Source organism: Terrapene carolina, unplaced genomic scaffold (assembly GCF_002925995.2).
Source record: "Terrapene carolina triunguis isolate 2854851 unplaced genomic scaffold, T_m_triunguis-2.0 Scaffold66, whole genome shotgun sequence".
Lineage (NCBI taxonomy): Eukaryota > Metazoa > Chordata > Testudines > Emydidae > Terrapene > Terrapene triunguis.
In genome coordinates, this window is record NW_020664417.1 from 23,034,663 (window position 1) to 23,058,172 (window position 23,510).

Consider the following 23,510-nt stretch of genomic DNA (forward strand, 5'->3'; position numbering starts at 1 on the left):
GCTGTGTGTGACTAGTGCGTTTCCTGGGTCCACCTCAGGGAGGTCATTGCTGGCTAATTTCCTGCACTGTGGTTCTGTGGGGGCACATATGTGAAGGAGAAAAGGTCACTTACCTTGTGTAACTGCTGATCTGTGAATGTATGGAATCTACATAGCCACACCAAAATCTGCTGCCCCTAGTTGGATGCCCAAATACTTTCAGGGCTTCTGGTGATGGAGAAATTGGTGACAGTTATTGATGGGGCCAGGGGGCTATTTATACCCAAGGCAGGCATGCTTTCAACTAACACTGCACAGAATTTTCTATGGCTGCCTGCCTAGGTATGTAATTCCTATGATACGGCTCTGAACACATTTGTAAAACAGGAGTTACATCATCTAATAACCCCCTTTAATGTCAAATGAATTAGCAAACCCTTACTGTTACACACCTTGATGGAATTTATATCCTCTAAGAGAGATCTAATAGATTTCAGGCTCTGACTTCTTCTTTCTCCAGGCTACTCTACCTAGTTACCATTTAGAAATAATTCTTGCTTTGAAATGAGTTATTGAGTAATCTGAATATAAATTCTTAAATCAGCCTTCTCAAATCAGCCTACTTCTAGCTTCACCATCACTTGGGACTTCAGTATCCATGTTGATTATTCTTACTACCACTTTGCCTTTAGCTTCCTTTCCGTTCCCAGGTGTTCTTGATGGTGTGTGCCGTTTCTCTCGACTACTCTAGGGGTCATACCCTGAACATTGCAAATCCTTTCATTCATTATGATATTGGGAGATTCTCCACCTGGCCACTCCACTTGGTTGTGGGACAGGGGAGGAGCGGCTCGAAATTATGCCAGTAGAAGATTGGGTGGGTGTCGGCTTTGCTAAACCCAAAGTGGATTTATCCAGGGCTAGATTCTCTTGTCCATTACCTGGAAGACCGTGTATTGGTAATAGAAACTAAAGTAAACTGTAACAAGGGATAGCTTGAGGGAGGGATAGTTCAGTGGTTTGAACATTGGCCTGCTAAACCCAGGGTTGTGAGTTCAGTCCTTGAGGGGGCCATTTAGGAAACTGGAATGTGTGTTTTTATATATATATATAAATAAAAAAATCTGTCTGGGGATTTGTCCTGCTTTGAACAGGGGGTTGGACTAAATGATCTCCTGAGGTCCCTTCCAACCCTGATATTCTATGATTCACAAATCAGAGATGTCGATTTCATTTTTAGAAGGTACACGCTATACATTTTTTAAGTGATTTATTTTGAAAACTTTTCAGATTAGTTTTACAGCTATATCAGAAAATGAATGATTGATGGTTATTTCATTTATCAAAGGTAATTGAAGCAGATATTTAGGAAGTCATTGGGAAGTGAAGTATCTCCAATTCGACAGGTTAATCATTAATATTTGAATGATTTTCTTGCCATGCTGTATTAGGAGGAGAACATCACCAGACAGACATTTAAATTGTTTTATTTAACTAAAACAACAACATTATGTATTCTGGATTTTTTTCTTCAACAGCAAACATATAATATTATAACAAAACAAGCATTTGAATTTATTAAACTTTCAAGGTTTTTTTTAAATAAGGTTTGTTTTTGTTAAAATTGTTTAATTAAAATAGTTAAATGAAATATTAAAAAAAAAAATTAAAAATTGACTGTGTCATCCACGTCAACATGAGAAACTTAAAATATTGGTTTCTGCAGCTAACTCAGTCGTCTTCACCTTCATTTTCTTGATGGTTCATAATCTGGAAAAGAAAAACAAGCTTTCCTGCTTTTTCAGGTCCCAAACGATTTCTCAATTTGGAATGAATTAGTCCAAAGGAAGAAAATATTCTTTCTACGCCAGCAGAAGAAGCTACTGCTGTTAAAAGTGAGATTATCACTTCAACAGTCTCTGAATCCAAGTGCTTAAGTTCACTGGTGTGACTTTCTTTAAAACATCATCAGCAAACATATATTTCTTGAATGGTTCACCCTTAGCTCTGAACTTTATTATAGTTGGCATTATGGAGGGATGATTGCTGGATGTCCATGTCATAGCCAACTCCTCTTCTTCAGCAGTTAAGGTTTGACCCTGGTACCGAGTATTGAGAGTATCTGCAAGAAAATGAGCTGGAGATAATGCTTGTCCCACTCGTTTTTTTTTTAATGCTTGTAATTTAACTCTGTCATTGCATATTTCTCTTTTTAAGATCTCACTCAGTTCCTTCCAGATTTCAACAGCATCAGCAATAGAACAGCTATTTCCCTGCATTTTGTTCAAGGCTACAGAAATAGGCTTCAGGGTACTCAGCATGTGTTCAACATTTCTCTTAAGCCCAATGTTGAGAACTTTGGCTGTGACAGTGCCATCTATTTTTTCACGATTTTGTTCACAAACTGTCCTCAGATTAGGCCAGTTCTTGATACAGTGCTCAAAACAGTCCACTACGGAGTTCCATTGCACATTTTGTGGGAGAGTTAGCTTGGTTCCTCCCACTTTTTTCAGAGCAGCTGCTGCAAAGTGGTTGTTACGGAAGTATTTTGCAATTTCAACAACATTAGCCTTTATTTCTGGAACACTGAAGTCTTTGGCTAGGTGGTGCATCAAATGAGCACTGCAACTGTATGTTCTTCTTCGAGTGCTTGCTCATATCGATTCCAATTAGGTGTGCACGCACCGCGTGCACGATCGTAGGAGAATTTTTATCCTAGCAACACCCGGTGGGTCGGCTGTGGAGCCCCCTGGGAGTGGCGCCTTCATGGCACTGGATATATACCCCAGCCGACCCAGCGCCCCCTCAGTTCCTTCTTACCGCCCATGACGGTCGTTGGAACTGTGGAGCGCGGCATAGCTGTCCTCCACTCTCCCTAGCTTTTACTTCCCGGTTTGGTTAATTGTTCTAGTTCTTAATAGTTATATAGTTAGTGTAGTTTTGATAGTTGTAGAATTAGTTTTGTAAGTGAAGTTAGCGGGCTGGAAGGGGTCCCTCCCCCTTCCTCCCTGCGTGCCGCCCAGGCTCATGCTCAAGGCTCCGGGGTTTAAGCTGTGCTCAGCCTGTTCAAAGCCTATGCCAACGGGAGACCCCCATGATTCTTGTTTAAAGTGCCTCGGGGAGTCTCACCAGGCCGAAAAGTGTAAGATCTGTAAGGCTTTCAGGCCTCAAACTAAAAAGGAGCGGGACTTTAGACTCAAGCAGCTCCTTATGGAGGCAGCCCTCAGCCCGGATCCTCCTTCGGCATGCCAAGTTCCGGCACTGAGTGCCTCGGTGCGCAGTGCTCCGACGGCGACTTCGAGTACTGCACCGTGGGGAGACTCGAATAGAGACCCACGGCACCGGTCCTCGCCGGCACTGCGTCCAGCGCAAGCACCTCGGCGCCGTTCCCTGTCCCCAGGACAGAAGAGACCTCGCAAGCCGGAGGGGGCTGCCTCCCAACAACAGGCACTGGCACCCCCTTTGCCAACCTCGGATTCGCGTCCGGCACTGGAGCGACCGAGGGTACAGGCGCCGTTATCAGCACAGTTGACTCCGGCACCGATGGAAGGGCCGTTGAGTCCGGCGTTGACTGGCTCCCCGACCCGCACTGTGGTTGAGCCCCGACTTCCATCAACGCCGGAGATGTTTGCAGTGGCCAGGGACCTCATTGCCCTTACAGAACCGGCACCGGCTCAGGCTACGGCACCGCATCTCACCCGTGCGGTACAGTCTAGGGGCAAGCCAGCCCTAATATGTCCACAATCTCCGAGCGTGGACACTCGGCACCGCTCCTGATCTCTGAGCAGGTCCCGGCGCCGTTCTCTATTACGGCACCGGTCGTACTCACGGCCCAGATCTTATTCCCAGTACCGTTCTGCCTCGCAGCACCGCTCCGGACCTCGGTACTGTTCGGGCTCCCGACGCCACTCCCGGCACCGATCCCATTCGAGAAGCCGCTCCCGGCATCGCTCCCGCAGGCGGTCTTCATCGCAATCCAGGTCTGGATCTCGGTACCGGCATGACCATCAGCACCATTCTCGATCCCAGTACCACTCCCCGGCACCACGCCGACACCGCTCTCCTGTGGCCCGGCACCGCTCAGCACCGTTCCCAGCAGAATCGACGCAGGCACGCTCCGCACCACCCTGGCCCTCGTGCTCTGCCTCACGCTCTTCACAGTTGGACAGCGCCTCCCACTCAGCCTATCCCGCACCAGGCCAAGCAGAGGATAACCTGGGTCACTGGCAGGACAAAGCCCAGGAGCCTGCACAGTGGTCCTTCTGGACCCCGTGGGCGTACCACCGAGCCCAAGGGGTTCCACCCGCGGCCTCCCGCTCAGCCCGTTCAGAGCCCCGAGTACCGGAGGCCACCATCAGTCTCCCCCCCCCCCCCCGCCCCGGGGGGGTATGGAGGCGCCTGCACCCACCCTAATGCAGGCCCCAGACCCCAGTTCAGCAGATCCTGGACATCAGGACCCCTCGCAACTGGACCTGCTACAGGGGCTAATGGATCCTGTGGCATCTTCCTCATCTTCTCCAGATGAGGTGGTGGCGGGGGCAACGACTTCAGGTCCCCCTCCGATAGACCTACAGGCTCACCAAGACCTTTTACGCAGGGTGGCACGTAATATGGACCTCCATGAGGAGGAGATAGTGGAGTTGGAGGACCCGATAGTGGACATCCTTTCAGCTGATGTCCCATCTGCACCATTCAGGCCAACGCCAAGACAATATGGCAGACCCCTGCCTCTATCCCACCCTCGAGATCTGTAGAGCGGCGGTTTGGTCATCTGTACGTACCTTCGCCGCTCACTACGCGTTAGTTCAGCAGTCTAGAGACGATGCCGCATTTGGCTCAGCGGTTCTGCACTCAGCGATGTCTCACTCCGACCCCACCGCCTAGGTAAGGCTTGGGAGTCACCTAATTGGAATCGATATGAGCAAGCACTCGAAGAAGAAAAAACGGTTACTCACCTTTGTAGCGGTTATTCTTCAAGATGTGTTGCTCATATCCATTCCAAACCTGCCCTCCTTCCCCTCTGTTGGAGTAGCCGGCAAGAAGGAACTGCGGGGGTGCTGGATCGGCTGGGGTATATATCCAGCACCATGAAGGCGCCACTCCAGGGGGCTCCACAGCCGACCCACCGGGTGTTGCTAGGGTAAAAATTCTCCGACGATCGTGCACGTGGCGCGCCCACACATAATTGGAATGGATATGAGCAAAACATCTTGAACAGTTACAAAGGTGAGTAACCGTTTTTTGTTAGGTTGGGACTCTCTCTCTCAATTTCTTCTCATCTTGGATACATTTGCAGCATTGTCTGTGACCAAACTGTGTACTAGACATTTGAACTTTTTTTCAGTTTGTTATAGCTTTTACAGTATTCTGCTGTGTGTGCATTTCCTGATGTATCAATTGTTTCTGTATGGAAGACAGTCCCTTCTTCTGTTGTATCACAAGCACGTACAACAGGATCATTGTGGACATTGCTCCAACCATCAAGACTCAGGTTAACATTTTTATCCGCTAGACCTTTTGCACACTGCTCAGTTTCTCTTTCATACACTTTATCCAGCAATTTGCCTGCGATATCTGCTCAGTTGGGTAGACTGTATCCTTGTCTTAATGACTGAACCATGTTAATGAAGTGTGGGTTCTCAATCATATGGAAAGGAGAGTTTGTTGCATAAACAAACCAGGCAATTTTTTCATCAATTAACTCTTTTTTGAAATCTGCTGGTTCTTATCACAAACTTATCTATGGCTGTTTCTGGATGATGGAGAATTTTTTTTTTTTTTTTTGCTACAGGTGATATACTGTGGCTATGTGACATACATGATGTGACTGAAACATTATCATTGGTAGATAACTCTGAAACCACAGAAAATAATGGTGATCTTGAAGGTGGATAGTCTTCAGAATCCTGTATGTTGAGGATGGATTCTCCTAAACAAAATAAGTCAATGCAGCTATTTAATTATTATTACCATACTGCTCATTTAGTATTACTCATTGCATTCCCTGACACTCAGTACTACTTTAAAGGTAAAATTGTAAAAGGAAGATCAGCCTATTTCAACTATTTATTTTTTTTATCACAACTGCATCTAAAGTGATAGTACCATAGAGTAACAACTATATTTTTTGCTCAAACATGAGAATTCAAGAATAGTCCAGAAGGAAGACAGGCAGTCCTTAAGAAAAATAGTATGAAATAAAAAAGTTTACCAACCTGAAGATCCTGCATGTTCAGACATGTTCCTTTCATCATCTTCAACAGCTTTCTCCTGAGAAGGAACACTTCTCATGATGATGTTTCATTCGGGCAACCAGGCTTTGCATTTCTTTATTGCACTGTTTGCATTTTGCACGCATGCCTGTCTTACCCACAGGTAGAGGAACTTCATTAAAATATTTATTCTCAGTTTAAGTTTCTTCTCACTATAATTTTTTTTCCATGTCTCGCTTCATAGATTGCCCAGCCAAAGCCACCTACTTTATACAGGGCACCTGACCTCACTAAATATTTTGATTTCTTGTCTCCATCTGCTGGTGGGAGGATAGAATAGCCACATGTCTGGACTAACCCATTGAAAAGAAAAAAATCAAATGAGAAGATAATCATTTCCCCTCTCTTTAGGTTCTCTATTTAACTTCCTCTTTGTATAGTTTATCCTTTGGGGGCAACTCAGTTTAGCTGATTGCTATTGTAAGCTTTGAACACCACTTCTATAGAATCCTCACTCTTTTTATTTCTTTTCTCGCCCATTTGTGAATGTTGATTTTTAGGTTTGTTTTTTTTCCCTACGCTATGTTTCTGAAGCTGAATGCTTCAAAGTCCTCTTTGATTTTAAAATAAAAACCATTTTGTCATGTCTGACATGTCTCCTTACCTCTTGCTCACAAATATTTTGTCACCCCTTGCTCAGATTTCCTCTTACATGTCCCTTCTTTGTAAATTTGCATATCACCATCTCTGGAAAATAGCCAGAACTTATCCTTACCCATACTATGCTTCTAATGCAACACCTAGTCATACTCTAATCACATTCTGTCTAATCTACTGCAATTCCTTTTATGGACTTTTTGTGGTAACTCCATACTCCTCAATGTGCACTTTCTCTCTTGTGCTCGATCAGAAATGGTACTGTATTGCCTTCATTCTCTTACCTTGATAGCTCTGATTCCAACTGAAAGTTATGTGCCCGGCTAGTCATTTGTTAAATAACATTCTGTGGACTGACTCCACCTTTACCCCTCTGGTCTTGTCTTGTACTTGCCAGCTCTCCCACTATCTTGGGTGTCATCTACATTGTCAATTCAATTTAAAAATGTTTTATTGGCACAACAAAGGTATTCCAAAATATACAAGAAAGGGAACTCCTGAGTATCTGTCTTTGAGAGAGAGTCTGTGAGGTTGGGGGACACTGTTAAAACACTGAACTTGAAGTGTAGGCTAGATCAAACCATTTTTCCAAATCCTGCTATAGCCCTGCAAAGTCCAATACTGTAACATGGTTTGGAAACAGGGTTTGGTTTCATTTACACTGTAAGACTAAACTGTTGTAATCAGGTCCGACCTTCCCAACGCTGTAGTTGTGACCTTGATCATCTCAGTTCCATCAGGACTCTCTTCATGCAAGATCATTCTTCCACTTGCGCAACTCCATTCTATCTTGACCTCTGTCCGCTTCTCTTTTGGGCCACAGATTCCCTTCCTCTTTAAAGCTTGCTAAAAATAGCTCACCACAGCAGTAAACCATTGTTTTACACCTAAGTATCTTATCTTTCTCAGTGCTGAATTTGCTGCTCACTATACCAATGAATTGCAAGTCAATTTAGGAGTTTTACTCCTGTGGCAGTAAAAGTAAACTTTACTTTTTAAATCCTAAGGTTTAAGATAATCAACACACTTCTTTATAATCAGACAAGCACAAATTCAGTCTTAAGACTATCTTCCTATAAATTCCTCACCAAAAGTTTCCAGTTTCTTAAAAATGCCTCCACAATATGGGAAGAAGCAATTGGGTTTCCTGAAATAGTAAGATTCTAAACGTTGAAACATAGAAACTTACATTTGCAGATGCTCTATATCCATTAGGCCTAACTTTGGAATTAAGTGGATAATGCCTGTGGGATTGGATGGTTGGGAAGATGAAGATAGAATGAATATTAGAATAGTTATTTAGAATCAGTAACATTCTGGTTTATGCTGTGTTTAATAAACTGACTTGAATGTACTGAACTAAATAATAATTGCTTTTACTTAATGAGATTCACCAAATCTAAAAAGTGAAGATCTGAAATCTCTCATTTGAGAATTGTAATTAGTTCTGGTCTTGATTTGTTAACTTAAATATTTTTATTAGTAGGAGTTGAGACTTGTCCAACAAATGTTCTTGCTGAGTCCTGAAAAACTTCTAAAGAGCTTGACATTTTTCTTCAGGTTTGTTGTGCAAACTTAAATTGGGAGGAGTGATTGTGAAAGAATTGCTTATAATTATGTACTCCTTGAAGCCAAGAAATGGTGTGTGCTGTACTGTCTTGAATATAGAATTTTTTTTTTTTGCTTTTATAATAATTTTAAACTATTTGTTATGAATTTGCAGTGTACTCGTCAGATCATCTCTGAAAAGCTGGGCCGAGGCTCAAGAACAGTAGACCTGGAACTGGAAGCCCAAATAGACATACTAAGAGATAACAAAAAGAAGTATGAAAATATCTTAAGATTGGCACAGACTTTGTCCACGCAACTCTACCAGATGGTGAATACCCAAAGGCAACTTGGAGATGCATTTGCAGACCTGAGTTTGAAATCATTGGAACTCCATGTAAGACTTTAATAGCATTAGAAAATAAAATATAAATTTGAGGATGAACTTCACTGGCTTATGCATGTTGTACAGTAGATAGTCTTCAATATTTAGGAAGATAGCTGCTATGTAATAGCATTTGAGACTCTGAAGGAAATCATTGAAATTACAGTAAGGTCATCCAGTAGTTTTTAATGTCTGGCTTTAGTTGGAATTTGAACTAAAAGACTACTAACATACAAGTTTACTCTGTATAGTAAACAATTTTGCTCCTCGTTTATCAGTAATGAAATGTCATTAGAATTGTTCTAGATCATCATTTCCTGTAAAATATAACAAGCCTGTTGTGTCTATGTTTGGGAATAGAGTGGGGCTCATGCAAAAGAGGTGAGGTAACAATGTGGATTAATCATTTTTTCTTTAGCAGATTAAAATGTTGAGTTCAGTTGTTTTATGGAGCACCATTTTGATCAGAGCCTTGCAACCTGTATAGTATAATGAGAAACAGTTCTTTTTACAGCATTTAGACTCTCCAAGCAAGAAAATTAGAGGTGATCACTTAGAAATCTTACATTTAGCGTTGGGATAATTCTTCAGTTCAGAGTTGTATCATATACTATTCAGGCAATATTGCTGTAACTGACTGTACAATTCTACATCTTGTAAGAAGCAGAAGCCAGGTATCTTATACAAAAAAAGATGAACAGATCTAGGTAGAAACTCATATATATTCCTTTTCACAGAAATCTTTAGTAAAAGGTGAAAGATCCATACGATCTGAAGAGAAACCAGAGTATGAACAGATCTGGGGGGAGGGAAGCAATCCTACTTCCCATATCTATAGCAGTTCCCTCCTGCCACCCAGCCTTGAATCCAGAGTCACAATCTATCTGATGGGTACAGTATCTTGGTACCTGATGGTTCCCAAAAATGTAGTTATTGTAAACTTCCCAAATTATCTTCAGAGGCTGTAAAGCTCAGAAATAACTTCACTCTTACCTCCTTCCCCTTTCAGTTATCTCTATATTCCCACCTAATTTCTTTTTGTTAATGTGTACACTGAATAGTTTCAGCTGTTCGCTACTTGTCAAGACTCTAGACTATCAATTTTTCACAGGGCAAATCTTTATATATTGCTTTTTGGCAAATGCAAATTGGTGACTGGCATTTTCAGCAACTGAGAGAAACTATAAATTGTCCTGCTAAAAAGATACAGTAAGTGTTATCAATCTATTTACTGTCGATGCAAGAATGGGGCATGCGGTTTGTGATAGAACTTAAAATGAACATAGTGCATTGTGCACTGGAGTTGGACATGACTTCTGAAACTTGTACTAATTCTGATGCTGAAATAGTACTCTTTTTAATGTGTTCTTCCCCTCATAGCTTGTAACTGTAGCAACTGGAACAACATTTCTTCAGGTTCCACCAGTTTCTTGTATCAGTCTTGGAATTCTTCATTGTTTTCAACCACTCATTTCTTGTTCTGTAGATAGTTGAAGAGGATTCTGTTAATAAATAAAGGTTTCCACAAATGTAACAAAGTACTCTAACTTACCCTAGTTTTAATTGAACTTCACTGTAGTGCTGCCTGATGAATCTGGGGCTGTTTTTATCACTAGAGCTAGGTGTTTGGATAACACTTTTTAAGACTTGAGCAAAACAAGTTTAAAAAGCTGGAATGTTAACATTCACAGTTGATAATTGGACATCCACATTTGAGTGGCAAAGCAGTTAGTTGCTACGGTGAAAAATCAAGATTTTGACATGACATTGCTCTAATAAACTGAGTTCTTACCTTTTATAAAATCAGTGGGTGGTAGCTTTCATCTTGAGCTCTCTACTGTGTTTATCCTTCGGATTCAAGGATTTCTCCTATATTTATTCCCTGGTTTCAAGGCCTATTTATTATGAACAGGGGTGTCACACTGGTTATGTTGAGAGAGCTGAATTCCATTTTTAATTATAATCTGTGTCAGGGTGTAAATATGACTATCCTCAATCCAGAGAGGATTTCCCATTAATGTTTATAGGAGGTACTCACAAAGAACATGGGTAAAATATGGCCTTATGTAATAACTAAACTTTTATTTATTCAGTATTTTATTATATGCTAAACAGAATAATATGACCCCTTTTAGCTTCACTACGATGTTTTAGGTTCCTTTTCTTCCCCATCTTTGGCAGTTTCTCTCCCTCTTAGCTGTTTCTTTTTGTATTGTTTACTCTGCATCTTCTTTCCTCTAGGCTTCACTCCCTACTCCCATCCGCTAAAATTATCAGATGTGAAACAGTTAATGTTAACATTTTAAGAGCCCTAATTTGGCATTAGCGTTTACACCATAGTGTTTACACCGTCAGTTGGTTACACTAGGTTCACATAGATTCATAGACAATAGGACTGGAAGGGACCTCGAGAGGTCATAGAGTCCAGTCCCCTGCCCTCATGGCAGGACCAAATACTGTCTAGACCATCCCTGATAGACATTTATCTAACCTACTCTTAAACATCTTCACAACCATGATAGCTAGAAATTTACTTTGGTAAATGAAAGCTCAGGTTATGCAGAATATGAAGATGCCATATGGAAAACACAAATACATCAATGAGTCTTATGTGTGGGAGCCTTGCATTAAAAGAATAATCATTGCAATCTGACGTTGAAATCTTTTGCTATTGATAAATTGGTCCTTGCCTTTTGTCATACCAAAACTTGATTGCAATTCTCTTTGGCAATAACTTCCATCTTAATCATGCCCCCTTAACATTTGTAGCTAATCTGTATTATTCCTTTTTTTCACCATCCATTATGATAGTACATTCTGCTGTCTCAGTCACTTATAACATATTAAAATAAATATCAGATTGTGATGTTCCAGGATATCATAACCACCCTTGTTCACTAATTAATACCGTTTGCCCCCTGTGAATTTAGTTAACGATGCCTATTTTGCTGGTATAATTCATGGTGTTACAATTGTCTTTAAGGGAGACACTGAATTTAGACTAATCCTAAATAGTTACAAAATGATAATCTGAAGATTTTGGCAGTATTCTTTGAAGTGGTAATAAGGGTAATTTTTTTGTGTTTAGCCAAGATCCATAACTGTCTTCACAGTAGAATTGGTATCAAGAATAGGTGCTATCCATCCCGTTGGGACAGATTCTACTGAAATCAATGGGGTTTCATGGGAGAAACTTGAACAGTTGCTTGTAAAGGTCTAAAACAAAGGGATAGTTGTGGTTATGACTCTCTGAGCTTAATTTGTTGCCTACACTATTGTAATCACTTATGTCTATTTAAATATACACTCATTCAAACATCAGTGATGAAATTGCATACAATATGGTCTATCATATCTGTTGTTTTCCTAATAAGTATATGTGGTTTTTTTCCAGTGTTAATGAGTATCTGGGTAAATGACATGATTTAATTATAAACCACAGTATTTTTTGTTGTTGTTGTTCTTTGTTATAGGAGGAATTTGGATACAATGCAGATACTCAGAAACTTCTAGCTAAAAATGGAGAGACCCTTCTTGGTGCTATTAACTTTTTTATTGCCAGTGTGAACACACTGGTGAATAAAACAATTGAAGATACGTTAATGACTGTGAAACAATATGAAAGTGCCAGGTAGATATTTTGTGTCATCAGTTATTTTCATTTAACACACAGTCTTCAGGTTTAGTCCTTGTGTTTGAACTGGTAAACAGTGTTGAAAAGTTTGTAAATATAACACAACATTCATATTTTAAATATGTTTAAGACGTTCCGTCTTTACACTTATATAATACTTCAAAATGATGTTTGAAATTTAAACTTGCAGAAAATTTTCTGTTAAATTCAGATCTTTCAGAAATGATTCTATTTAGGCCAAGTCTGTATTAGAAGCCTACAGCGACCCAGCTGTACCAATACGTCTGTGCCGTTGTAAGATTTGCTCATGTAGCCATGCTATGCCGACAGGAAAGAGCTCTCCCATTGACATAATAACCACCTAAACGAGTGGCGGTAGCTATGTCAGTGAGAGCATCTCCCGCCAATGTAGTGCTGTGCACACGAGCACTTATGCCGGCAAAACTTATGTCACATGGGGGGGAGGGGTGTTTTTTCACATCCGTGAGCAACATACGTTTTGCTGACATAAGAGGTAGTATTGACATGGCCTTAATGTTTCCTATTGGGTAAAGATAGTTTGTTTGTTTGTTTCCCCCGTCCCCGCCCCGGTAGAATAATAGTGGAAATTCTGGGCGGTTACATATAGTCATATATGAAATAATGTTTCTGAATGAGAAATAAAATGTTCTTCCAGTTCCCTTTAGTGCATTCTTTAGATAACTGATTACCCAACTTGGAGACACTTATCCATAGTAAAGGTATAGCTTGGTGGCAACAAAGCCAGATTTCTCAATCTGCTTCCTGATAGTATATATTAACCTTGAATAGTGGTCCATTCAGTCACTGAACAATCTTTGGAGTCTGCTGACTAGGTGCCAGCTGAATTGATGGGTAAGGATACCTATCTGCTATGAACTAGATGAGACCAGTAATTCAGTGCCTAGTTAATATGGTGTCATGTACAAGCTAAATTAATTTCATGTAAGAACTCTATCAAACATATCAGGTTCTGGCTTTTTGGCCGTCCCAAAAAAAAAAAAAAAAACAATAGGACTGGAGAGAGAAGGGCTGCCACGCGGCCCCTCCTGCTGCGCCGCCTGCTGCGAGGGCTCCGCTCCGGTCGGCGGGGAGGGAAGGAAGAGGACTGCCCTGCAGGGTGCTCTGGTTCTCCGCGCTGCCACCCCCTACAGGGCGGCCGGAGCGGAACCAAAAAAAAAAAAAAAAGCGGCCGTGCTGCCCTAGGATTGGGCAGAATGCCGCCTCGAACAATCTGCTGCCCCAAGCACCAGCTTGCTCAGCTGGTGCCTGGAGCCGGCCCTGATCAGGTAGTAACTTTAGATCTCGTCTGAATTGGGCTGTATTCAAACTGACAATCTGGATGTGACAGGCTTCTAACCTCTTGACAAAATACCTAAACCATTTGGTCCCCTGTCTTTAATCTGTTAACAGTTTACTTTGAATGGAATGCTAAATAAATGACTTCAAAAGATTATACCAGTTATTTTCTTATGCTGTCCATGCATGGGATGATGTAGTGCAGTTCACAAAAGACTAGCATTAGTGTACTAATGTTCAGTGGTTAGTGTTCATATACCAGACCTCAGTGGTTCAGGACCTAACATTACCCAAAAGAGTATATACATGTATTCACTTGGGTTGGTAACCTGACCTTTTTGCAACGAGGATGCAGACTAAATCACTCAAGTGCTGATATTCCTCTAGTGCCTTCCCACAATTATCCCTTTGTGCCCAAAAGGACAGACTTTTTTCTGATTCCCTTTTCATACAGCAGTTCAGCTTACTATAGTACAAAGAACCATAGGATATGCCCCTGAAACCCCATCAACACGTATAGATGAGTGTGGCATCAATGAGGACACTGGGCTATGGCTTTACGGTGTGGCTGCTCACATCTGTTCTAGGTTAACTTGAATGTGCAGGTGCTGATCACCCGAATTAACTCTGCAGTGAAGACATACTCTTATAACGTGGTTGAGTTGTTGGCATGTTCCGTCATCAGTACGATTTAGGTTACACATGCTTTGATGCATAAACAAAGTGTTGTCATTCTAGTACCTTTCATGAGCATTACATGCACTTGTATATTTGGTCCAGCTTTCTTTCTAATCTCCTGGTTTTGGTGTGCAAGTTTTGAGAAATTGGGGCTCATTTTCACTTTTTTTTCCCTCCTAGGATTGAATATGATGCCTATCGCACAGATCTAGAAGAACTTAATCTTGGTCCCCGTGATGCAAACACTCTGCCAAAGATTGAACAGTCACAGCAGCTATTCCAAGTGCATAAAGAGAAATATGACAAAATGCGCAATGATGTATCTATCAAATTGAAATTTTTGGAGGAAAACAAGGTAAGCTACAACATCACCTTCTACACTGTGTAGTGGAGTTGCTTTTTGCTAGATTCTGTCTCCCGAGATTAATATCTGATATAGCAGCACATTTTCTTGAAATAGAGTCTGCTTCAAAATGTAAAACAAGAAAGAGAAGTAAACTAGATTGGGTTTTGGATTCTTATTGTACTATTGGAACATGCCTTCATGGAGTTAGAGACCTCAAGTCCCTCACTCTAAATTACTGAGGTAAAAGCATATAATAAAGGTTACTTGAATATATGAAAGTATTTCTACTGCACTTTTTCACACTTGTGTAATAGTGATCAATACTTTGATTTACGAATTGATCTATGATTAGATTGTGGGCTCAAAATGCAGAGCATTATTACAGTGTTTGGTAATGCCTGCGGGAGGGATATGTGTAAAAGGCAGTGAGAAAGGGCAGTAAAGAGACCATTTCAAAACTAATCTTTCTTTTAAGAATTAATAATTTTGGTGCCAAGATGTGTGTATTTAATCAATGTTAGATGAGGATTAGACTGAGGAACTGTAACGATTGTTCTACATGCCACCTTCAACTCAGAAGCAAAACTGTTCTGTCTCTCAACCTGGATCTAGGCAAGGGTCTGGTTCTTGGAACAGTTTCCCTTTCTCGTAGATTCTAGACAGGATTGCTTCTGCCTGCCCCTTTCCCTCACATACTCTCTGGTCCTGCAAGAGTTTTTGTTTTTCAGGCATGCAAGAGTCACTGTTATTCCCCACCCACCCCTATTTCTGTGAACTAGAAAAATAAAGGCTTCTCATGCAAACATCTTACTACTTGTTTCTAACCGACACTACTGATCTCTGCATGCATGGATTTCGAAGTTAATAACAATGTCAGGATTAGGATAAAATGAAGATAGGAAAAATCCATTTTGTCAAACTTATTTCCTCTTAGATAGGTATAAAAATAGAACAGTCTTATTAATATGTGCCTGGAATGGCTAGAGTCCTTTCCTATGACTGAAGTTACTGCAAATGCCCACAGGGAAGGGAGAGTTAGCAACCTCTATCTCTAACAATGGATGAATATTTTCAGTAGCACACCAGCTCATATTGCAAAACCTTGACATTGGTAACATTACCTGTTACTCTGGCGCAGGCTGTTTTCTTAAACACACCAAAAAAAACCAACCCTAAAACCCTTGCAGGACTCTGACTTTTCAAGAGAAAGTGTTTTGGGCCAGATGTTCAGCTGGTGTAAAACAGCTTAGCTCCACTGAAGTCAATATAAGGCCTTCTCTACACTACAAAATTAAGTCGACCTAAGTTAGGTCAACGTACAGCCACCACAGTAATTACTATGGTGGTTCCTGTCCACACTGTGCCCCCTGTGTTGGTGGTGCACGTCCTCACCAGGAGCACTTCCACTGACTTAAACTGTGTGGGGCACAGGCAGCTGGAGCTCCTCCTGCCGTCGGGCCAACAGGCAATGTAAGTATCGCAGTGTCTATGCAGACACTGTCACCCTAACTACGTCGACCTAAATGCTATGCCTCTCACGGAGGTGGCGTTATTAGGTCAATGTAGTGGGCAACTTACATCTGCGGGAGCTGCCTTATGTCAACCTACCTCTGTAGTGTAGCCCAAACCTAAATCAGACAATACAGTTAGATTAAGCCCTTAACACAATGGGAAAAGGTAGTAGAGAACAATAAACTAGTGGGGAGACGAAAAAGGAGAAAAAGTCTCAGTACATACACTTACAAAAAACACCACTTCCCTCTGGTTTCCAGCTCTGCATCCACTGATTCAGCTCTTCTGAGCAATAAGATACTTTACTACACTGGCATCAGCATTATGTCCAGAGGTTCAGATTCCTTCAAGAACATCCATACTGATATAGCTCTGCCATCTGCAAATAAACAGCACACCAAACCCTTAATGGGCCAGATCATCAAGTGTTGAAAATCAGTGTTATCAGAGTTTTTCCTGTTAACACCATATGAGCACCTAGCCCATTAAGTGTCTGATGCATAGTTCTTCCATTTGCAAATAATGTTATAAATTATGTTCTTGAAGCAAACTGAACCTCAGATCCCAACGTTAATGCAGATACTAAACTGTTAGTTCTCAGAAGAGTTGAACTTTCAGTGTATGCTGATCTGGAAACTGGAGATAAATGTTTTGTTTCTGCAAACTGGTGCACTGAGATAATTTTCTTTCATTGCTTCCTGTTACGTCTATGATTAAGGACTTAATGTAATTGATATAGTTCGGCTTTTTGCCTTTTTTCTCGTTGAAATGATTTAACTTTTATAGGGGAGCTATTGATGTATGACTTTAAAAACAGCTGAAGGTAGCACTTGCTGAAATTTTTCCTTTGCACTTTTGCATTTTTATACCCATATCAAATTGCAGATTTCATGGTTGTGTAAATACAAATTGCGTAAACACACCATACACATGCAGTTTAACAAACACAGCCAATCTAATGTGGAGTTGGAAAAATCTTGAGATTTAATTGACCCACAAGAGTCCATTTACTGCCACCTTGTTTTGTTTTTTATGAAACTGAATGTTGCAGAGACCCCTGATGAATTCTTCCTTCCTTCAGGGAGTCTTGATTAACAGCAGAATTATATTGGCAGTTGCAGCCTGCAGTCCCCAAATCTGTCCCCTCAAGCCGCTGGTTCCCGCTACTACTACAGGGGGGGCAGATAACTCAACAGGGCTGAGAACTATGGCAGAAACTGCAAACAACCTTTGGATTGGCAATAGGGAAGAAGAGAATTGCCTTGTGTTGCCTTGTAGTTAACCCTGCACTGGAGCCGGGAGACTTGCAATCTCTTAAGGAAGCCCTATCCTACAGTAAAAAGGCCAAAGTCATTTCTGGGCTTGTGTGGATTGGGTAGGAATTGGGGTTGGGAGAAGGAGAATCCTTCATTGACTAAATACAACCTCTATACAGGGAATACATCCTTACCTTCTGGACACAAGATCTAATATCAGAATTTCTGAGCTCCAGTGCTTTCTACACAGTAGCTATTTTGTTCTTATGATAGTTCGAGTTGTATGTTTTTTTTCTTACGAGCATAGTACACAGTTCCTGAGTTCTATACTGCTGCCATAAAAATAAACATTTATACATAAATACCTATTTAAACACTAACACAGCAACACTGTATTTTAAATTTAATTGAGGTAATTTCTAAAAAATTAAGTAGAGTTTTAGAAATGTGTGCTAATAAGGTTTTTTTGAAAATTAGTGAAATCTTTCTGTACGTTTTCAACAAATATAAGTGGAATTTGCACATAGATTTAAGGACTAATGGTTTGGCTGGAAATGGACAATTTCCTACATAAATTGTAAAATCTGGCAATTGGTCTTGATTTATCTTGAGCTTTGAGAGAGGTTTGGCTCAAGGCTTTTTCTGTTTAAAAAGGGATTTTTAAAAACTGCTCTTGTGTGCTTAGCAGTCTTAGCACTGTTGGGTATTTCTCAACTACATGGCATTGGAAGCTTCAAAATATTTACTGTAGGACTTTTATAGCTACCATTTGAAAATGGAGGCCTCTAGGGTATCTTTCATAATCACAACAGCCATAATGAGGGGTCTTTTTAAATATATCTTTAGGCCCACCTCCTAAGATCGTCTTTGTTTTCTAAATCTACTATCTCTATATGGGGTCATTGAAAAGAAGCCAAAACAGGATTACAGTTACTTACTGTGATAGGAACCCATTTTTCCAGCCTGTAGCTTTGTCTGTATATAATTCCTAGTTTCCCTCGTTTTTATGTAACGACTCTTCTTTCTTGTTGTGCTTCCTGGGATTTAACGGAAGATTCCTAAATCACAGAGCATATAGGAATCATACTTTTCCAATGAATCCTTCTTACATCGCCACTGTCCTTTCATGTCAGTCTGTGCTGATGGGATTTTATCTGGAAAAACAAAGGAGCTCCTGCTGCAACTAGTACTTGTCCTGTATGTGATACTGGAAAATGTAATGTTATCAGTATTTCACTGGAATAGAACTTGAGGCTAAAATAGTACTTTGAGCTCTACACAGAATAAATTTGGTAGCCCTTAAAAACAAAGTTTGAAGAAATGTTCTTGAAATCCAGAGGGATTACCGCACTCTAATTCAATTTCCTTTTGATTAAATTATAACCTATGTCTTTTAGTTTTTTCCCCATTGTAGTTATGAAAGCTGAGACATCATTAAACCTGTCTTACCAAAGGAACATTTGGGTGTCACCAGCACTCTGACAGATCTTACAACTAGTCAAATTATGACTCAGTCTGTATCTGAGGGAGTGAAATACAGTACATGTAAAACAAGTCCCAGAGTAAGGCTGTAAGAGAATCTTTGCTACCCCATTGCTTCACTTGTTAGCTCAGTATACCATATAGGAGACTAGGTTTAAGAACAACTGCAGAATTTTCAACTCCCAAGCTGATGGAACAGTCTCCATAATACTATTATCCAATAGTTGCAAAGACTTTGTTACATTATGCTTTGGTAAGCCCCTTATTAATTGGAGTTTGCCATTTCCTGTCTTCTCTTATACCACAAGAGAAGTGCCACTGTTTAATTGAAGAAGAGAAGATTGAAATAAAGGGAGATCATTGAAAAAGCAATAGTCCATACTGGCCTAATATTTTGGGTCAGTGCCTTTTAAAGAGCCTGCTTGGCATGCATCTTTGGTTTGGAATGCCAGACTTATTCCATATGAAGAAAATTTAAACATACTGTATGAACAATGTTATCAAATGCAGTAGGAACACTGAGCTGTATTAGTACATCTATATCTCTAGAATGGACATCAATCAATAAATTTCTGACTTAATATATGTGGTCTTGGTGCTGAAATAAATTATACATGAGAACTTTTTAATTCTAGAGAGCTTTTTTTCTCCTTTAAGAGCCTTATCTATGCAAAATGCTGAAGAGAGGTAAAATCTTAAGAACTCAAAGCAGTCTGAAGGAAGCAGTCTTACAGTCATATGGATAAAAACGTGTTCTCTCGCCTATTATAGAAGCCCTTATAGGTAGGGCAATCAAACAACCAAATGGTGTCTGGCCTTGTCTGTTTAGATTGTAAATTCTTTGGGGCTGTCCCTTATATGTCTGTATAGTGCCTTGAACAGTGTGGCCATGATATCAGCAGTGCTTCCAGGCAGTAGTATAATGAAAATAATCATGCAGTATTGTTACACCATGCAATAGCCATATGATTATAATAAACAATTCTAGTATTTGTGGTTCCAGATTAGATTTAATGGATTTTTTAAAAATACACTTTTTCCTTTCTTCCCCCACCCCACCCACGCTGCCCTCCTCCCCTGTATCACTACTGGGCAGAATTAGTTGTTTGGGTGGCCTACCCTTAACATATTTGGATTTCTTTTAAGTTTAAACTTAACTTTGAATGTCCCAGATTTATAACATTTGGTTTTGGGATAATGACATTATTGTAATGTATTTTACCCAGAGTTTATTCATATGTATTCTCAACTTAATGCCATCTTAATTTAGTTTTTTGTCTTGGAATTTCCTTATTTTTTTAATTGAAAAGTTCATATATGTACACTAAGCTAGAAATGCAAAGAGAATGCTACCATATGATAGTTCTGTTGAGTAGAAGATACATAGTATCAGCCTTAAACTTTATTTAACTTTTAGGAGCAGAATCACCCGTATGTTCTAGCTGCTTTAGCCACTCCAGAGCAGCACAAATCATCCAGATTATACTGGCCAGTTGAGATGGATTTTATAGCTGCTTTGCAGTGACAGCGCATTGCAAAGGAGGCAGTGCACACCTGAGTTTTCCTCCTCATCCATCATGTTCCCCAGCACATGCATGCCCAACAGTACATGCACACCAATTTTGTCCTTCCAGTTGCGTAGATCTAGGCAATGGGTAGCTTTTATTTTAAATAAATATTTAGAATTAATGGTCACTTTTTGCCATTATCCTAACTAAATGTTTATCTGTTAGCAGAGACAGAAAAATAAAATATTCTCCTTCAGAGTAACTCAAATTTCATCTTTCAAAATAGTCACCATCTCCCCATTGTTTCAAATGAGAGTGATGCCAAGCTGCCCTCAAGGAAGATGGTAGTGCCCAGTGCTTTCAAAGGCACTGAGAAATGATGTGAGGATTAGGTGAATGGAAGCAGTGGCCATTATTGCTAAGGGAAGCCTGCATCTTCAGTCCCACTGAAAACAATGAGATATGGTGGCCATTTTGGTAACGGCTGCCTGTGGCCTCTGTCACACTAGTACCCATAGAAGATGGCCGCCATTTTGAAGTAGGGCAGTTTTTTGTGGCATTCTGAAGAACATGATTTGTCAGCCTCTGCTGAAGGAGAAACTTTCAATTATGAAGAACAGCAGCAAAAAATGACCATTAATCCTAATTTTTTCCCCAGATATAGTTTATATACAAGACTTCAGTGAGTTTTTATTATCTGGGAGGTGTGAAAAAGAAAAGAGATGGCCCATTATTTAAATCATTAGAAGCAAAAAGACTGACACAATGTGATAAATTTCTGAAAGGACCAATTCTTAATTTAAATTCCTGAATTTATGGATTTATGTGTAGATATTTGGAATAAGTGCTGTAGTTTGGGAGGAGGGTGATATGATGCATTTTTGATACATAAAATGAGGCATGAATCCCTGCTTCACATGTAAAACTCAGCCTTAACTTTGGAGTCATGACTGTTGCTTCTATAACATCTTAATTTTGATGCCATGAGGCAGTACTTGTGCAGCCCACAATGGGCAGCCAGAGCTTTCCAGAAGGTTCTAGAAGTTCATAATACCTGGAGTACTTCATCCTAGGAGAGGGACTTTGTATAGACAGCACTCTCAAAGCACTGTAACTTACTGATAAAGTAGCCTTTCTTTATTCTCCCGTTTAATGGAATGCCCTGACTTTTTTAACACACGTAGTCCTTTCCCCCTTGCCCCTCACATAATTCACTGTCATCTGGAAATCCACCCCCTCGTGACAACAAAAACTGGGAAAGAATTTGTCCCATTTACAAAAATACTGAAGACACAAAGGTTCAGAGGTAGATAGAAATTCCTCTATGTGAAATTCACCATATCCCAAGGTATAGCATATGCCTGTCCTGCTGACCAGATTGACTGGGAAAGCTAGGGAGGTGTTCAATGAAATGAGTATGGATGAAGCTTTGAATTATGTCCACCTTTGTGATTAGAAACTGTCAAGTTAAACCAATTTTGGTCAGTTTAAAGTGGTCAGTGGAGGGGAGCATGCATTTTAAGACTGTATAGATTTGGCCATTTTTTCACTTGCATCAAGCATTTCCAATACAGTACACAGGAAAATCAAGAGAACGTACTAGGAATTAAAACAAAACAGTGTGGCCCTGAAAGTAATTTTTGTTACTCTGGATTTATCAAGGTCTAATTTCATAGAATGTATTTGATGCCACTATAATTTAGAAAGAATCTGTAGTATCTTTATAAAGATACTTAAGTTCAGTAAACATGGTTGCCTATTTTTTAAACAAAGATCATATACAGATTTGTGCCACAGAATGATTTTTGGAATTTCATAACATATTTTTGAAAAGATTAAGATATCTTCCACTTACTAATTAATTTAAGTACTTGGATTTATAGCCCAGATGACTCTTTATTTTCTAATCTTGGTGCCATAAGGTCCTTACAAATTATCTAAACAAACCATGGTACAGAACACTATATTTAAACAGAAACCCATCCAGCCCAAGTACTCAGCCCAGGCAATATCAAACAAGTCTAAGTAAGTGGACAATATTGAAGGAGACTAAATGATGATCTGAGGGGAATCTCAATGGAGAGGTTAGAGTTGGAGCAGTGTTTAATGAAGACCAGACCAAGTAAGTGAGTGGAAGAGTTGATCCAGCATTTTAGCTCAAATGAGATTAAGACAAAGAGGCAAGCAGGTCATCACTGAGTGATGTTAGTGGAGGAATTGTGACACAAGGAAGAGGAAATGAAGTCGAATCAGGTGAAGGTGATTGGGAAGAAGTAGACCATAGTTAGATGGAGTGTTTAATAGAGGAGTGAGATGAAGAACTGGGGCATTGGAAGTGACCGAATGGGAGACTCACCCCTTTTGGTTTGTCTGATCTCTTGCAAAGACAGACTTGGTGCTGCAGACTTTCACTGGGCAATTCTCCCTTTTGGCATACTTTTAAAATGCTAGGTTAGGAGTGTGGGTCTGCACAAGATTCCTATGATCGCACACCCACTTCAGACTTTTGCATAGAAGTGTGTTCAGTTGCTGATAAGCAAAGGAATGGGCTTAAGGACAAACATTCATTTGTTCCTGAATTTCTTCACTTCTGTGAGGTAAAAGCAAGCTGTCCTATTATGATGAAATTTTCATTAGTCTGTTGCATTTTGTCTGGAATCATGTAGCAAATGATTGAAAACAAGGATCTGGTATATTTTAAACTTGTATCAATATAACCTTGTTGCACATTGTAACAAACAATCCTGGTTCAATTATATGATATAACGGGGGTGATATAGGGCAGTGCTTCTCAAAGCTGGTCTGCCGCTTGTTCAGGGAAAGCCCCTGGTGGTCCGGGCCGGTTTGTTTACCTGCCCCGTCCGCGGGTTCGGCCGATCGCGGCTCTCACTGGCCGCGGTTCGCCACTCCAGGCCAATGGGGGCTGCGGGAAGCAGCGCAGGCCGAGGGATGTGCTGGCCGCCCTTCCTGCAGCCCCCATTGGCCTGGAGTGGCGA

At 40.5% G+C, this 23,510-nt stretch overlaps 1 protein-coding gene and 1 non-coding gene across 4 annotated transcripts in view; one reads left to right on the forward strand and one right to left on the reverse strand.

Annotated features, from left to right (window-relative positions):
- Window positions 1-23,510, forward strand: part of ARFIP1 (ADP ribosylation factor interacting protein 1) — a 74,932-nt gene that overhangs the window by 43,629 nt on the left and 7,793 nt on the right. For all 3 annotated transcript variants that reach the window (XM_026647856.2, XM_026647855.1, XM_024207628.2), the window contains 3 exons: window positions 8,572-8,793; window positions 12,255-12,412; window positions 14,591-14,765. In XM_026647856.2, coding sequence (XP_026503641.1) covers window positions 8,572-8,793; window positions 12,255-12,412; window positions 14,591-14,765 — 555 coding nt within the window. The remainder of the gene's footprint in view (window positions 1-8,571; window positions 8,794-12,254; window positions 12,413-14,590; window positions 14,766-23,510) is intronic.
- On the reverse strand, window positions 9,457-9,572 carry LOC112111950. Its single transcript, XR_002908544.2, has one exon. It is a non-coding gene; the product is annotated as a U5 spliceosomal RNA (small nuclear RNA).